The following is a 17,929-nucleotide window of genomic DNA, read 5'->3' as shown; positions in this document are numbered from 1 at the left end:
AGTAGGATATTTTGAGGCCTGCAGACCTGAATGTGCATCACAAAAATACTGCTGCGGGATAGAGAGGTGCTCCTTTGGAAACTTGAAGACTCTCATGTGCTTTGGCCTTTATTTCTTAAAGATATGTGATCCCATGTGCCATGTGAGCATTTGAATTTGCCTTCTTTAAAACACCAAAGCTGATATTAATGCTAATCTAATGTAAAGAAGGTTTACAATATTAAAATTCTTCTCTGGGGTCAAGTATCCATTTATTGTACACAGAGACTATGGCAGATAGACGACAGAGAGCTAGGTATCAGTAGATACACATCGTAACCTAGTCCAGTCCACATACTGTGCTGAGTAAACTCGCCCGGTCGATAAATCAGTACTATTGACCAAACGTTTATTCCACGACAGGCATCACACATTCTGGGCAGACAAGCGAGCACAAGCTAAGGCCTCTTATCAAGGAGCTTCTATTCTAGGAGCAACAAAAACACAAATGGATAAATATCTCTCATTACTGACAGATTCTAGACAAGTGATAAGACAGGGTAAAGAGGAGGACCGTTTTTCTTACATCTGTGAGGTGGGCTAACTTAGCTACAGTGTTGAGTGAGAGAGTGGTGGAGGACAGGATGCTATCGTCAGCTGGATGAGCCGGCAGCTACACGAAGATCCATTCATTCACTCGCTCATCCAATGTACATCCCCTGAGTCTCCACCACATCTCCGGTACTATCCTAGTGGGAGCATTAACATTAAAATACATCAAAATATATGTATGTGTACAAACACAGCATACACATATATATATATATATATAGGTATATGTACACATACACATAACATACATACATATGTATAATAACTAAATAATGACCAGAAGTAAAAAACTAAAACTGGAAGGGGACTGGAGGCAGAGGGAGAAAGTGTGAGTGTGTGTGTGAGTGTGTGTGTGTGTGTGTGTGTGTGTGTGCGCACATACGCCAGTGCACGTGGGGGCTCAGAGACCTGGATGAACGTGAGCACAGATAAGGTACAAACGTTCACGACCAAGAAGGGGCCCAGACCCAGGGCGGAGGTGGGGGCTCTGCCGCCTCAGGTGGTGATGCTGCCACTGCTCCCAGACAGGCTGTGTGAGGCTGGGCGGGGGCGGAGGCGCGGAGGGCTCCCGGTGGAACACCCAGGGAGCGGGAGCGTGTGCAGGGCACATGTCGGGAACACAGCGGCACGCGTGTGCCTGGGGTTGAAGCGGAGGTCCAGACAGAGCCTGCAGTCACGGAGTCGGCGGGAGAGATGGAAGCAAGGCCCCACGGGGTGGATGTCGCCCCTGGCCGCCCCTGAGGAATGACACACGGGAAGAGCAGGCTGTGGGTCGAACGGGCTCGCGCCAAGTGCCGGGTGCGCTACAAGTTCAACACAAGTCGAGGCGCGGCAGAGGGGGAAGACGAACAAATGCGTTTGGAATGCAGGGAGCACAGCACAGACCCTAGGACCAGGTCTCAGAGCCTTTGCAGGCTACACGCAAAGTGCCGATCTTTCTGCGCCCGAGGGAACTGGTAGCCCTGAGCAGCACGCTACCTGGCCACCCTGGGGGGGGGGGGGGTGGTGTAGAGAGGGGCAGAGAAGACGCTGTGTCACGTCAGTTTTACAGGATGATCTGGAACTTATTCAAAGAAGAGAAAGGGAAGTTTGGAGAGCAGAGGGGGCCAAGGCAGAAAGGATACTCATAACAGACTAATCAGCACGGAAAAAGGCGCGTGGCCTTGTCTGGGAATGTGCGTGCGTGTGCGTGTGTGTGTGCGTGTGGGTGTACATGTGTGATTGTTGCCAAGGTGGAGACGATGATATTGGAGAAGCAGAGAGGGCCTTTAGGACACTGTCAAAAAAAAAACCAGCTGTCTTATAGATGCAACAAACCTTTGAAGACTTTCAAATACAAGCAAGATCTTAATTATAGTGCTATAATGCAGGACTAGCAACTTAATGTCCTTTATCGAAAACACTTAATGCCCAAAAACAAATGCTGAGTAACAAAAAATAAAAAAGGATTGCTCAAATTGTCTGGTATACTCAGCCTCATTTTAACAAAGCACATTCCACCTAAGCCTTTTAATACAGTGAGGTTAATGTAAAAACCACGAAAAACACAAGTCTGGCTTTATATTATTCTAATTAGAGCTTACAGATACAGAGGATAACATTACTGGCATGTCTGTTTATTTGGTTTTGTTACCAGATTAAAAAATATATATTATTTTGAAAGATGATAATCCTGGAGAAAAATGTTTGTATACTTTACAAGAACATCCAAAATAGAGACTTTAGTTTGTTTGTTTGTTTCATTTACAAAACAAATGAAAACCAGAAATGAAGTTATTCATTCAACTAAAGCAAGTGTTAGCAAGCCACTGTGATGTAAAAAGCAGGCAATGAAAAACTAAAATTGGGTCAAAATCTGCCATAAATAATTTTTGTGTGACTGAACATAAGGAAAATGGCCCTTTGATGGTGGGTGGAATAGATGGTATCTACACCCTATTCTGAGCACATGCAACATGGCCGGCTGCAGGTGGATTACAGCCCAATCAGCAAACGCTTCATTTTCCAATAGGATTCTTTTTTCATTTCACAGAAATTACAACTGTAATCATTACAGTTACCTAATGCATTTGATATTCTTCTAACTCTATTCTACCTCTTTGCAGATGAGTCAGTCCTTCTGAGAAGTACGCAGAGCTGTAACTAACACTCTTCCCAATGTCAGAAACCTACAAAGGTTTGTGGAACATTTATGCATGCATTTGCACAAGAAAAAAAGCTGCAAAGATTTTCTTGGGGCTGGGGGTGTATGGAAAATTTCTTACGTGCTAATTACCAAACTTGAATGTTTACTTGAAGCTGAGGTTTTCCCAGGTACATAATGAAAGTATCTTGTTTGGATGTCACATGGTTTATTCAGTTTTATATGCCTTTCAGTTTGACAGATGAAACTATAAAATAGGTGATTTAAATAAGCAAACTGAATTCCCTGCAACCATTCTAATAATAATTGCAGCACACAATGCTTACAAAATATGGTTCTTTCTGTCTGCAAAACACTTTACTAATTACCCAGTTTGTTAATCTTAGCTTATCTCCTTGATTTGCCATGTATTTTCACATATGTATCTTAAAACACAACTTATTTTCCTTCTCTGGCATAAACTTCCACTTAGCACATCTCTCCATATGCTGCTTCTTTATAAAAATAATGTAAATGCACTGAATTCTAGGGATATGATCAGGTAAGCATTACATCAAAAAATATAATAATTTGCTGCGATTAAATTACCTGATTTACTTCAATTACTGTGATGATTACTTGGGATGGATTTGTAACAAAAGAAAACTGGTGAACACTTCTGAAGTCAATATATCATCACTACATTTCTTTGATGACTTATAGTAAGGCTATTCCATTTTGCAGGCAAGACAGCAGAGTAAGGGGAAAAAATCGTCCATTTCAAACCTAAGTATATACGGTCAAACTAGAAGTAAAAGGACATTTTGAAAAAAAAATCAGTAAGAATTTGTAAAATATATTTTACTCTTTATTATTTGAAGTAAGCTTTATTTCCATAACTTAAATTCCCTTATTTTAAGATTATTATAATTCCTTTGAATCCCCATGAAAATATCCAATCAATTGTGGGATTATGAATGAGGACATTTCATCAGTTTCTTGGCCTTCTATGTGTAGGTCATTTAAGCTGCAGGATTTACTACTGCAAGCAGCCTGAAAGACCCAACAGGTCATGGGGTTCTGGGGATGGGGCCTCACACCTTTTCTTTTTTTTTTTTTTTTTTTTTATATATGAAGTTTATTGACAAATTGGTTTCCATACAACACCCAGTGCTCATCCCAAAAGGTGCCCTCCTCAATACCCATCACCCACCCGCCCCTCCCTCCCACCCCCCATCAACCCTCAGTTTGTTCTCAGTTTTTAACAGTCTCTTATGCTTTGGCTCTCTCCCACTCTAACGTCCTTTTTTTTTTTTTTTTTTTTTCCTTCCCCTCCCCCATGGGTTCCTGTTAAGTTTCTCAGGATCCACATAAGAGTGAAACCATATGGTATCTGTCTTTCTCTGTATGGCTTATTTCACTTAGCATCACACTCTCCAGTTCCATCCACGTTGCTACAAAAGGCCATATTTCATTCTTTCTCATTGCCACGTAGTACTCCATTGTGTATATAAACCACAATTTCTTTATCCATTCATCAGTTGATGGACATTTAGGCTCTTTCCATAATTTGGCTATTGTTGAGAGTGCTGCTCCTCACACCTTTTCTATTCAGGGCAGCCACCTGCCCGCTATTCTTGTCCATGCTATGTGTGTCTGCAGAAACCAGAAGTTACTTCATTTATTTATTTATTTATTTTGACAGAAATCTATCAGCTAAAACTTAGAGAAGGAGAGGGACAGAGACAGAGACTGGTTCTACAAAAGGCCCTTTGAAGACAGAAAAATATGAAAACATTTGGGAGAAAATATTTGCAAACTGCATTTTTAACGAAGGATGCGCATCTCGAATATATAACAAACCCTCAAAACTCAACAAGAAAAACAAACAAACAACCAAAACAATCCAAACAGAAAGTGGGTGAACTATGTGGGCTAACATGTCACTGGAGAAGGTGCCCAGATGGCAGATGAGCACGTGAAGTGATCTCCAACATCATCGGCCACTAAGGAAATGCAAATTAAGACCATAATGAGATATCACTGCCTACTTCTCAGAATGGCCAATTTTGTTGTTGTTGTTGTTGTTGTGTTAGTCCTAACACCGAGTGCTGCTGAGGCCCCTGGGAAATGGATTCACACATGCACTGCTTGTGAGGGTGTAAAACGATACAGGTGCTCCGGAAATAGGTCTGGCAATTTCTCATAAATCAATACATGCAAATATCATATGCATACAGGTCATGTATGACCCAGCAATTACATTTCTTGGCATTTATCCAAGAGACATAAAAACCCGTGTTCATGCAAAAGCCATTCTTAGCATCTTGTTCCTAAAAGCCCCAAATCAGAAAGACACCCAACATCCTTCCACGAGACAAAGGAGGAACAACCCAGGGTACAGGGAAGCCATGGGACACCACACGCAAGAAAAAGGAGCAAACTTTACATACAAACACTTGGGTGGATGGCAAGGACGTTGTGCTAGCGGCACATGCCAGTCACAAATGGTTACACACTTCATGGCTCCATGAACAAGATACCCTTGAAACAGCAAAGTGACAGGTGGAGAATAGACGTGTGCTGTTCACAGGGAGTTCTGTACCGTGATCACAGTTGCTCCAAGAACCCACAGACGTGATACGACTGCACGGAGCTGCGCACGCACGCGCGCACACACACACACACACACACACACACACACACGTGAACTAGTGAAATCGAATCAGTTCTGTGGACTGTCCCCAAGTCACTGGACCCACTGTGCTACTGCGTTCCAGACAGGGGAGATGTTACCATTCAGGACAACAGTGAAGGTACAAGCGCTCCTTGTAGACTTTATTGCAAGTTCCTGGGAATCTATCATTATTTCAAAACAAACAGTCAAAGAGACTGGCAACAAGTAAAATGTTACAAAGGCACTGTAGGGCACATGACAGGTGTTCGAGGCTTTGGAGGATCACCTGTAATACGGGCAGGGCATGAGTTCGCCGGAGCGAATCTGAATGTGCCCATGTCTTCCCAACAGGCTTTCCCTGAATCACTGAAGAAAAGTGGGTGTTTCTACTTCTCCATCAATCTAGACACATGCGGTACCTATGCGGCTTCTTGTGTTTTCCATGTTACTGAACATGCTAATCGCCTTCCTTAAAATTAACATAAATTATCAGCATAATCACCGCTTGGTCAACATCAGTTCATTTATCTAAATTTCTCATTCAGCGAGGCAAAGTTACCAAGTCTGGGCAAAGTGATTTCTCCCCAAAAACTGGAAGCCCATTGTAATGTTATGATTCTGTAATGTTATACGCGCTCAAAGGACTTAATCTGAAAATATTTTCAGTTTCCTCCTGGCACCTTCAAAATGTGATTTAAATAAAATGATGGGGCTTCAGGGGTGTGTATTTCTTTTTTTTTTTCTGAACTCCCCTTGATGTTCTGAGTACTTGATTTTTAGCTCCAGCTCTTCTGTCTTTATCGTGAGGCTAATTAATTTAACTCACGGACTCAGTTTCCTCATGTGTAAAATGGAGGGCTTTCACTGAATTCATAAAGGAGTTACCATGATTAATTATCTTCCTCTTTAGTTTCTGATGGAAGTTACTCACTAGCAAACATTCCATCATGTAAGGTAATTTAATGCCAACAGAAAGGTGATTCCTTCTAACTGCTGCTGGAATTATTTTAACTGTACTGACACCCAAACACCAATAATCCCACAAGGGCTCCAGAGCCTTACGGTTCTTCGGCACTCCGTTCTCATCCAATTATTTTGGAAGGTTAAGTTGTTTTATAAAGTTTGATGAAAACACAAACCCAACATGTGATATGCTGGGCTTCTCAAAAAACAAGTGACGGAAATGCTACGATGCATTCTGTCCTGTCAGAGCTGCAGCCATCTGCGAGCTCTCTCAAACAAAATAATGCATTCTCCAGTCGCTTTGCAAAGTGAGTTTTTTTCCCTTTAGTTAATCAATTACGCTCCATAATTGTACGCTGAAATCTCTGAAAAAGCATTTTACTTCCTATTAGGGTTACAGTACCATTTAACTGTCTCTGATCCAATCAAGCTGTATCTTATTTTACATATTTTCATAGGTCCTTTCTTTTTCCCGGTTACTTAAGCAATTATCTGTGTAAGTGGTGTGTTAAATAATTGACGAGCCACCTTCTTCTCCTCCTAGTTACCAGTGACGCTGTTCCTACCCGGTTTCCAGACAGCACTCCCCTCTGCAGCCGGGGTTCCCACCGCACTTTGAAAGATATTTTAGTTCCTGCAGTGACAAAGGCCTACGTAGAAACTGCAAGCATAATTTACTTACCTGATTTATGAAGCAATTCATGAAATCTAGCATATTCGTGCTACGTGGGGATTCGTGCTACATTTGTTAAGAAAACAAGGATCTTTCACAATTGCAAAACTCCCTCTTACCACGTTTTATGATAGACCACAGTAGATTGGGGCAATTATCCCTCGTGTTTTATTAAACCTTTATACAACTGTTAGAGGTTAATGGGGCTATTATTTTTCCTACTGTCAAAATCCACTTCGAAGCAAGACCTAGAGCACTTAGTGCCGGAAACCCAGCACAGAGAAAGCAGGCATGGCTTTTTCTGTAGCGGGATTACAAATCACCGTAGTCTGCAACCATTCAGACAAATCACCCATTAATAATAGAGCACGAAGGTCCCCTAAAAACAAAGCCGGATGATGGGCAGGACGGCTGGCCATTTAATGATACGTGTAGTGACTCTAACGACAGTACTGGGAAGCAAAGCATGCTTTTTGGGGGGGAATGGGTAAAGCAGATCATTCTAATTTTTGAAGACGATTCATGTGGGGGTGAACAGAACAACAACATATGCAGGTACTGGGCCAGATGAAAATTATTTCCGGAATAAAGTCTCAGGGGTGGAAACCACACAGCATCCTGACCAGCTGGATGATTCTGTTCCCCGGGTAGCCTTGCCTCGGAGGTGAATTAAGCGGGCTACTCAGGGTTATTCATCGCCTCACACGCTCTCCTTCCCTTGCCCCTCCCCGCGTCCCAGCCCCCTGCAGCTCTGAACCTGGGCGGGTACACAGGAGACAGGCTGTCCGCCTCTCGCCACTGCATTCTTTAAACGACCTCTCGAAAAGCAGGCACGTCCCAGTCCGCGATCCGCTGACATGCGGACTCACTCGGTAGTGCCGGGGGGAAACGGGTGCACCACAGAGCGGTCGCTGACCTCCTAGAGCACAAAATCTAGACTGACAATGAGAGTTTACTACTTGTTAGTAACTCATAACAGACACTTGAAGAAAATCAATTCCTCACAGTGAAAATGTGGGTATCACGTTCTAAGACTACAGAATGTTACTGCCGTTGATGTGTGATTCAATCAACAGGGTCGTTTTCATGTAATACGTGTGATTTTGATAATGCAGCATACTTTCGACCAATGCCAAGCGCATGTCTATACGTGAGATATTCAAGTGACCCAGCCGTTAAAGAGGTCTCGTGCAGAAGGTGTGGTGACTTGGCTGGTGGCATAGTACGTGACTAATGTAATTGTTTCACATCCTAACGTTCTGTAGATTCTTACTTTTTATGGGTCGATGTGCTGCTGTTTGGAAAAATAAACTTGTATCTTTACTCAAAGCTCACTAAATGTTGCCACGTTTATTACGACAGGCTGTCTGATAAATATTTACATAACCAGAAATACCAGTTGGCTGTAACTTCCTCTGGGGAAGGAACATATTCTGAACAGCCCTAAGCTCTTGGTCTTTCCTCAATGTGTGACTACTGTGTGCATGAATGAGATGTGAGATACAATGACGTCACTGAAGAAAAGTGTGAGCACGACTCTGTCACCCTGCTCCAGGCTACCACGTAACTAGGACACTCAGGCGTTCAATGGACAAGCGTTTTGAGCAACTTCTGTGTGCATGTGACTCTGCTAGAGACTTGTAGATACCGGCGAAGAAAGGAGAAGGAAAGCTCTAGCCTCAAGTTTATATTCTAGTTTGGGGGGGGGGGGGAGACAGGAATAAGGACACACAGACACGCACATCCAAATACACGCACACACGCCCCGCAAGCAGAGCGTAAAAATACATGCGTGGTGGATGGGATATGTCATGGCGAGTGGTGCACAGAAACCAGAGCGAAGAACACGAGGGATACGACAACGGGCGGGCAAGACCTGTGGAAGCAGGATGGCCAGCGAGTCTTTCAGAAAAGGTAAATTGTGAGAGATTCGCCGAAGGAAGGGAGGGATGAGAGTCCTCCGAGAGCATCCTTTCAAACTAAGGAAACAGAGGAGCGGAGCCGGGCGGAAGATGCGGGCGGTTTTGAAGAAACACGTCCCGACCAGTGGAGGAGGGCAAGAGGCGGAGGGGACAGAGTACAGTGCATGGAAGCCACCGTCGTGTCGCCCAGAGGGCTCGCGGCAGCGTGACCCGCCGCGGGGAAGCAGGCGGACGGGAGGCTGGGGGAGGCAGACGCGGTAACACCGCGGGCCGGCCGGGGACCATGGCGGCCGGGAGCGAAGGAGAAACGGCCGGCCTGTGATGGCTGGGAGGGCGCAGGGCTGCTGGCTGCCGGAGAGAGGGCCGGCACCAGGCTCCGGGTCCCCGGCGAGGAAAAGGAACGGCCCGGTCCGAGAGACGTCCCTGACACGGGGGCGCGCACACTTTGCGTGGCAGCCGGATGTCAGAGTCTGGAAATCCAGACGGCAGTCCAGGACGCTAAGCCAAACACAGCTCACTCCGTTCCAGTGATCGCACAGGAAGTGCTTTCCAACCAAGACAGTTATTGGGATGGTCTGCCTTTTCTTCAGCTCTTGTTTTAACCCCATTAATGAGAATTCACGGTTGCTGTTTTCCTAGCTTACGCCAGTCACCGTTGGCAGAGAGAGGGCTGACAGGAGAGCGTCCTTGGGCTGAGCCCTTGGTGATAACGTCACTAAGCTTAGCGTCCAACAAGAAGGCAAGAAACTAGGCAAGACACAAGATTAATCCCTTTTTTTTCTTCACCGCACATCAGAATATAAGTAAAAAGAGAATATTTCACACAAGTATATCCCACACGCTCTTAAATTTTTCCAAACTTAAGAAAATGAACACTATGAGTGTAGCAATTATAGTGATAAGGGGATAAATGCAGTATGACCCCAGACAGATGGAAAGTCATTTATAAGGGTATATTTTAGAAAATGGATTAACCAGTCATGTGTGTTAAAAAGGTAAATCAGACGTTATATAGTTGTGATTGTATCTCTAGCTGTATAGAGTGGTTAAGGCATCATTTTGCTGTATCATTCTAAAAACAGAGCTACAAAAATGTTAAAATCTGCCTTTCCAAATAATTATTTCTGACTCAAAAGAAAAGCCAGAGGGAAAAAATGGAACTACTGAGTATCATTATAGAAGACGATACCTGATCAATTGCTTTTCATTAACAGGACTGTCTATTTGGCAACTTGGACTATTTTGCTTCAGGTATTTTTATTTTTCAAGGTAGAAAAAAAATATATTGATTATCCATAGACACAAAGGCAATGAAATAAATGGTTTACAGTCAAATGTAGGAGAATTCTAGGGTCATTTATTTTATAATGTTCTGTTGTTATTTTTACCCAAGGGTTTATAAGGTAATGCATTATACTGTTCAATTTTTCCATAGTGTTTTCTTCTATTTTACATTAAATAATGATTCCGCATCAATGTCCTACCCTGCTTGGGTATCCACTGTTGTGACCGCTGTGCTCAGTACACAGCATGGGCCATCAATACATCTGAATGAGTTACAACAAATCAATGTGGAGTTTGTAAAGTCATTTGTCCTTAACTTTACAGGGGGAAAACAATCTCTAGCTGAAAAAGAACAACCAAGGTTTTCGTTTACCCTCCTCCCTACAGATTTTTATATTTTGGAGTTAGAAGGGCACTAACGGATTGTCCAGGCTCCTGGTTCTCCCATGGGGGGCTGCTAACACTGTATCCCACGTAGGCGACTGTCAAGATTCAGAAGAGGAAGACATACTGTGTCTACCGTTACCGCCGTTTTAAAATAGGCAGTGACAATTTAATTACCACTTGGTGTTGAGAGGGTCTGTTCTCAGAAGAAAGGCGAACCCCATGTCACTGGGAAACAGCAGGGAAGCTCAGGGTGGAACAGTCACTGAGCTTCCTCCAGATGCCCTTCTGCGGAGTGATGCTCCCCATTTATGTTGCAATCTTGCCAAAGCTTAAAACGATTAGAAATGTAGAGCAACAGGCAGAATGAATACCTTAATTACCTCTGAGATTTTTTGAAAACACTTATTAATCAATAATGAATGAACCTGATGAAAAAACAAACTTGTACATCATTCCACTCTACAAGGTAATGGAGGAAATTAATTGCCCTCATTATGTAGAAGGGCTAAAATATCCCCGCTTGTGCCCACCCCCTGTACTATGTGATCACGTTTGTGCATGTGAAGGACAGATGTGAATGACTAAGGGGTTAATTGGTAACGTGAAACCAGGGCTGGATAAAGAAACCGACCAATATAGATTCCAGAGCAAAATTCACAGATTCATCAATCCCATGGAGAAGAGAGGATATGTAGGGCTTTTGTTCCACAATGGGGGAAAATGAGCCTCTCCTGTGTTCTCCCCTTTTTCATTTATTTAGTCAGTATATACGTGCTAAGTGCTTGTTAGCTGGGCTATTGGGGAGGAGGAAGTGCAGCGTGTGATCCCGTAAAGGCACCAGCTGGGAAGGGCTTTGCTGGCTGGGAGCACTCCGCTCTCATGGAGCTGGTCTCGGACCAAATGGAGAACCAAGGCAGGTCTAGGAAGGAAATGCACGCTGGCCAAAGGGATGTGTGCTAAGTGGCTGGAAAATGGACCTCAATATAGGCACTGGTTGTCTATCCGATGAAACGGGGAATCTGCTTTTAACCTATGCACCAGCCACTATAGATCTGTACAAACTTCCCTAACATAAAAGTGATAAAATCCTTGCTTAGTCTTGCTATAAAACATAGTACACGTCACCTCGTTCCAGCACTCTAGTGACCTAACTGCTATAATTATATGAGCCTTTCATCATTAAACCATGAATTCCTTGAGGGAGTCTGTCAAATCTTTCCGTTTCCCCAGCCAGGTATCTGTCTCTCTTCCTGGCACTTGGGGAGGCTTGGATCGACATTGCCAGAAGGCATGGTTCCTTGCCTTGTCTAGTGTTTTCTCTGTTTGTTTCTCTTCAAACACCTGAATCTTTGGGTAGTCTGCCCTGTGTGGATGATCAGAATCTTGAGCAGTTTCTAGCAACCTAAACAGGGTCCCAACAGGAACCAGATGCCCCCTCTGGAGGAGAATAATGTGAGGCGGGATTACTTACTAAAGGGTTGTTTTCATCACAGAAAATCCAGTTCCTCATGGTGTGGTTTGCTGAATGCCCATCACACGACGTATACTGGAGAGGGCAATCTATAAACACCTTGCTTTACCCACTTGACCAAATTAAAACGTTAAATTAAGCATTAATTAAAATGTTACTGTTTTAAATTCATAAATGATGAAACCTGACCTTGGCTACCCTTCATACTTTTACAACCACGGAATCCTTGTCTTCAAAGTCCAAGTCCGTTTCTCTAGGAAACACGTCACTTAGTTTTCTGGCCACGACTTCTGTGTAAATAACATTTTATTATTTATTATATCGTGGACCTCAGAAGGCCCTCAGTTTCTTCGATCTTCATTTTTTTCTAATAATTAACTCTCATGTCTCACAACCAAAACCAAATTTAATGCTGTTTGGAGAAAGGACAGCATCCTTTTTCACACCAAGTGAGTAATCAGGCCTTTGTCACTTCATGTTCAGATAAGGACAGAGAGACATTCTCTTTACAAAGATAGCTTCCGTCTACATTTTGCTCTAGCAGAGAAGTTCGGTGTTGACCTAATACTGATGTAATGGGGAGGTTCAGCAGCTGTGTGGTTCTACATTACTGTGGGTCATCTCTGTAAGGTGTCCAACTATAAAATATAAAGTACAAAACTATTATAAATACCACATCCCCTACCCTACTGAACATCCAGAATTAAAAGCTAGCAATAAAAACTATCAAAACTTTATTAATAAAACCCTTCCTTTCTTTCTCTGTCACTTAGTTGTTTTCTGCCTTCATCTGGATTCCATTTTTTTTTAGTCCAATCTGATTTGAATGTCACTTTCCATGATTATCAAATAGAAAGTGTAATGAAAATATTTACAGATTGACTTTGTGTGTGTGTGGTACCTAAGGACCTGGGTTAGTCAGAGTTCTAGTAATACGTCCTTTGATAGACTGAATCTTTGCATCCTCTCAAAATTGTTTTATTAAAATCCTAACCTCCAGTGTGATGGTATCTGGATGTGGGCCTTTGGAAGGCAAGGAGGTCATGAGCATGAACCTTCATGATGGGATAAGTGCCTTGATAAGGGACAGGAGAGATGATTTCTCCCTCCACCATATAAGGATATAAGAGACGACAGCTATCTATCTATAAACCAGGAAGCAATCCTCATCAGAACTTCAATCTGCCTTGATCTCAGACGTTCCAGCCTCTAGAACCATGTGACATAAATGGAAACCACCCAATCTAGGGTACTTTGTTATGGTAGCCTGAGAGATCTAAGACATGCCCTGTATCTGACACTTACATCCTAGGAGTCTGAGTCTACTTCTCTGTCCTCTTCAGTGGCCAGGGAACAGGGCCATCGTATAGTCAATGGACCCTGTTCCACAGGCAATGAGTAGGATACCATACAAATGGGATACTGAGAAGCAGAAGTAGGTCATTCTACAAAGTGATTTTTAAAAGATTTATATTGCTATTTTTGCTTATTTATTAGCTGTTGTAGAGTATCTGTCATGGAGAAAACTTCATGCAGAAGCCCAATACATCACGCAGATAAAATCAGAGCTGGTTGGGCTGAGGGAACACAAGATGTCCATGCCAAGATTTCCATCTCTACTAAATGCTAGGCAGTGGGAAAATGGATAAAATGCGTAGATCCCAAACACTGGACAAGGAGCACAAAGAGAGCAGGTAAGTAGGGACACCAGAAGAAGTCACCAGGAATGAACAGAAAAGGCAACTCGACAGCTTCAAAGTCCTAAAAGGAACAACGGTGCCTGAGCAAGGACCACACTGGAAATGAACCCACCTGGGTATCACCATGGGGCCTGCGGAGCTGCATTTCGTAAGACAGTAAACGCACCGTGAAACTGACAAAATAAATGATGTCACAGAGGTAAGAACCAAACGAGGGACCAGCTAACCTTGCCTGGGAGTCAGGAGAGCCTTCAGAGGGGGAGGGGAGTCTCTAAGCATGACATGGGTTTCTGCGTTCAGTGAAGGGAGGCAGGTTACTTCTGGCAGAGAGGCACTGTGACATCATCCAAGGCATGGCAAGGGGTCCCTTCAGCTGAGTAATAACGAGAGACTTCCAGGAGAAGACACTAGAAAAGTAGGTGGTAGGAGACACCTCCCGTCATCCAACAGCTAGTGACGGAATACTACCACATGCCAGGCATATGCAAATGGACCCTGTATACATGTGGTCTTTATGTACATGTATATATATGTATGTATTTCCTCTTTGGAAGGACTCAGGATTTGCCCTAAAGCTATTTTATTCTTCAGGCGACAGATGATCGAGGAAAATGGTAAGACCAGACTTCCATATCCTAAAGATCCGTACAAGAATGGAGGGAAGCAGGGATCAAATGCTAGCCGTGGAACACTTATTCATGAGAGAAATCGGAAGGTCCAGCCTCACACTGACCATTGAGAGCAGAGAGTCAAGACAGATTTGAAACACACTTAGCGGATTCATTTAGGACAATGTCAACAGGACATTCTTCCCCAACAATGTGAAGCCAGTGCACGTTCTTTCTTCCAGCAAATACTTTCGCAGGTAGAAAAGTAGAAAGAGAGGAAGCGAGAAAAGCAGTTTATAGGATTACTTCTCCAGGACGCATCCATTCTCTCCTCTGTGTCCCCTCTAATTGACATATCAATCCTCATATAGAAAGAAAAGAGGACTTACAGACGGAGTTTTTATGACTACTGTCCTTGCTGGGCATCATCTTGACTCCTCTTGACTTCAATTCAATTGCCTTTTTCACTGCAAGAAACAAAATAAAGCCATTAGTAGGTAAGAGTCAAAGGGATATCACAAAATAGTGCTTTATCCTCACAGCATTGAGTCATGACTGCGTGCTTACCAACCTCTGGAAAGTGGGACACGTTCTAAGAGGTTAATGATGCAAAGCAAATGAAGTACAAGAGCTTGTGAATAATTAATGCAAGGCTATCAGGCAGCAAGATCGCATCTTATAACAGCAGTGTCAGAAGCTAAAAATGATGTGGGCTGTGGTTTACCTTCGACACTAGCGATGGCCCATCTAGAAATCACCACCATTTCAACAAGTACTCAGGCAGACTGCTCTCTCAACGAAGGTGCAGTGACTCTAGAGCTTTCTAAATTTGCTGCGTTCATGATAATTTTTAGATAAAATGTAAGCTGCTCATTTATTTATTCATGTAGTTATTTAATAGTACAAAGTTTAACATACATACATTCATGGGGAGCTCATATGGGAAATCATGTTCTGAGTGCTGGGGATAAGATGTTAAATAAAAGAATGAAAATCCTCCTAGATGCTTGTTATCTATAGACAGCATTAAAAAAAAAAAAAAAAAAGAAAGGCATACATGACATTGGTTTCTAGGGTCATAGTTCTCAAGCTTAAATTTATGTTCCTTAGTGATTTCAGGTCCTGCATCAAACATTTTAAGAAGTTTCACTTTTCTGGTCATTTCTAGAAAACAAAAAGTAAGGAGGCATTTCTTGAGAAGAAACTAGGAAATAATATTTTGATTTAAAAGTCTTTTAAATAGTAAAAATATATTATTGTTATTTACATTAAAATAATAATTTAAGGGGTACCCGGGTGGCTTAGTCAGTTGAGTGTCTGACTTCGGCTCAGGTCATGATCTCGCAGTTTGTGAGTTCTGGCCCTGCGTCAGGCTCTGTGCTGACAGCTCAGAGCCTGGAGCCTGCTTCGGATTCTGTGTCTCCCTCTCTCTCTCTCTCTCTCGGCCCCACCCCCACTCACGCTCTGTCTCTGTCTCTAAAAACCTTAAAAAATACTTTTAAATAATAATTTAATATTTATATTGACAATATAATATTTAATTTGAACAGTTATCGTGCACACAAATGAGATGACCTAGAGTAACTCAAAGTATGCAGATCCGGGTTCAAATCTTTGCTAACAACTTGGTAGCTATGTGGTCTGGGTAAGTCACTTAACTCAGAATCTGTTAATTTCTCTGTAAAGTGAGGTGGTGGTTAATTTCATGTGTCAACTTGAGTGGGTACAGAGTGCCCAGATATTTGGTCAAACAGTATCCTGGGTATTTCTGTGACAGTGCTTTGTGAATGTGATTAATATTTAGATCAACTAAGTAAAGCAAACTGCTCTCCCTAATCTGGGTGGGACATATCTGATCAGTAGATGGCCTGAATAGAAAAAAAAAAATGCTGACATTCTCCTGAGTAGCAAAAAACTCTTCCTGCCTGTCTGTCTTCATATTGGGATATTAGTTCCACTGTTGTCGTTGTTGCTGCTGCTTTTCCTGCCTTGAGATTTAAACTGAAACATCAGCTCTCCCTGGGTCTTGAGCCTGCCAGCCTGTGGATCGTAACTACACCATCAGCCCTTATGGGTCTCCACCTCACCCAACTTGCCCTACAGGTCTTGGGACTTCTCAGCTCCCATAACTGGGAAAGCCAATTTCTTATAAAAAATCATATGGAGCCTATTAGCTCTGATTCTCTGCAGAGCCCTAATGCAGGGGGCATGCTGATGTCGAATGCAGGGGTGGGAAGGCTGTATGAGGAAGGTGTAGACATAACGAATGTAACCCAGGGGAGCACACGATAGACTCCGTGCTTGACGGTGTTTGCTCTTACTCTCCTATCTGTGTATTCAGACGTGTGCCCTAGCGGTGGCCACAGCAAGCGCCCTTCGGGTTGTTCTATAGCTGATGTCACTGAACCTGTGACCCCTCTGCACTCTGCCACCATCTCGTCAGTGGACTTTCTGGCCCCCTGGGTACAGGTCTCCACATCTCTGCTTCTCAGAGTCCCACACCGCACATTTCACCTGCCTCTTCACACGGACACTGGTTAACGGCTTACATTGCGGGACGCGTCTTCAAACCCACCGTGGTGTTTAATTCTCCCACCACTCAGGTAGGTCTTATACAGACCTTTACTCATACCAGGGAGCCGGGAAACCAAGGCTCACGGATTTGTCGGAAGTACACGGAGAGTGAGATATGTGACTGGGATACAGATCTCCCCACTCAGAACCCACGAGGCAGAACCCTTGTGTTCTGCCAGCTTGACTGCGGGAGGCATGGAGGTGGAGACCCCCTAAAAGGAAGGAAGCCAAAGATGACAGAGAGCCCTGTACCTGGCCTTCGAAATCATCTCCACGTCACCAAAGTTGAAGGGAAAGCATAGTCTACTGATACTTTTACTTTCTTTCTGCAATAAAATAAAAGCTGATTCTACCTCACTTCCCACCTCCCTCTTAAAAAGCAAGCTCTTGCATTTGAGGAAGGAAGCAATTCCCTCCCGTTGGCACTGACCACACCTTTGCAGGGGGAAGGCATCACTGAAAAAACCTCCCCCAAGGAGGGAATCACACGAAGCCTCTTGGGAAGGATGGGGAAGTGCTCACCACTGAGCAGATTTGGGGTTCAGGAGCGGCCAAGACAAAGCTGCCGCCAGATGGGTAGGGTGATGGGTCACGGCTTTCACCACCAAGGCTGAGACACACAACTCTAGGTAAGACACGGTGGCAGGGTACCTGGACATTTGGGATCTTGCTGTCAAGGCACTGAGAACGAGGCGGGGCCAGCTCTGATGATGAGCCCTGACAGTCTGTCTACGGGCTGCTGGGACACAGAGTGTGGGGCACATGCTGGGACAGCAGACATGGGGTGTGGGGCACAACAGGACTGGAGAGCACTCCTGGGATGGGGCAGCACCTGCCTGAGACCCTGGGGATGCCCCGGGACAGGGCGTGTGCTGGGATGTGGCAGGAAAGGAGAGGACCCAGGACACTGGAGGTCCACCAGCCAAGTGAAAAGCAGACTCCGTGTCAGACATGACT

The 17,929-nt window shown here is 43.8% G+C and overlaps 1 protein-coding gene across 1 annotated transcript in view; it reads right to left on the bottom strand.

The window, feature by feature from the left end:
• Positions 1-17,929, bottom strand: part of CSMD1 (CUB and Sushi multiple domains 1) — a 1,672,960-nt gene that overhangs the window by 660,256 nt on the left and 994,775 nt on the right. The window contains exon 9 of the mRNA XM_047092364.1: positions 14,788-14,865. Within this exon, the coding sequence (XP_046948320.1) occupies positions 14,788-14,865 (78 nt within the window). The remainder of the gene's footprint in view (positions 1-14,787; positions 14,866-17,929) is intronic.

The sequence above is a fragment of the Lynx rufus genome, unplaced genomic scaffold (assembly GCF_022079265.1).
Source record: "Lynx rufus isolate CCGP_SWC_20201006 ecotype Redwood Valley unplaced genomic scaffold, mLynRuf1.p SCAF_3, whole genome shotgun sequence".
Classification (NCBI taxonomy): domain Eukaryota; kingdom Metazoa; phylum Chordata; class Mammalia; order Carnivora; family Felidae; genus Lynx; species Lynx rufus.
This window is presented reverse-complemented; position numbering and strand designations above follow the sequence as displayed.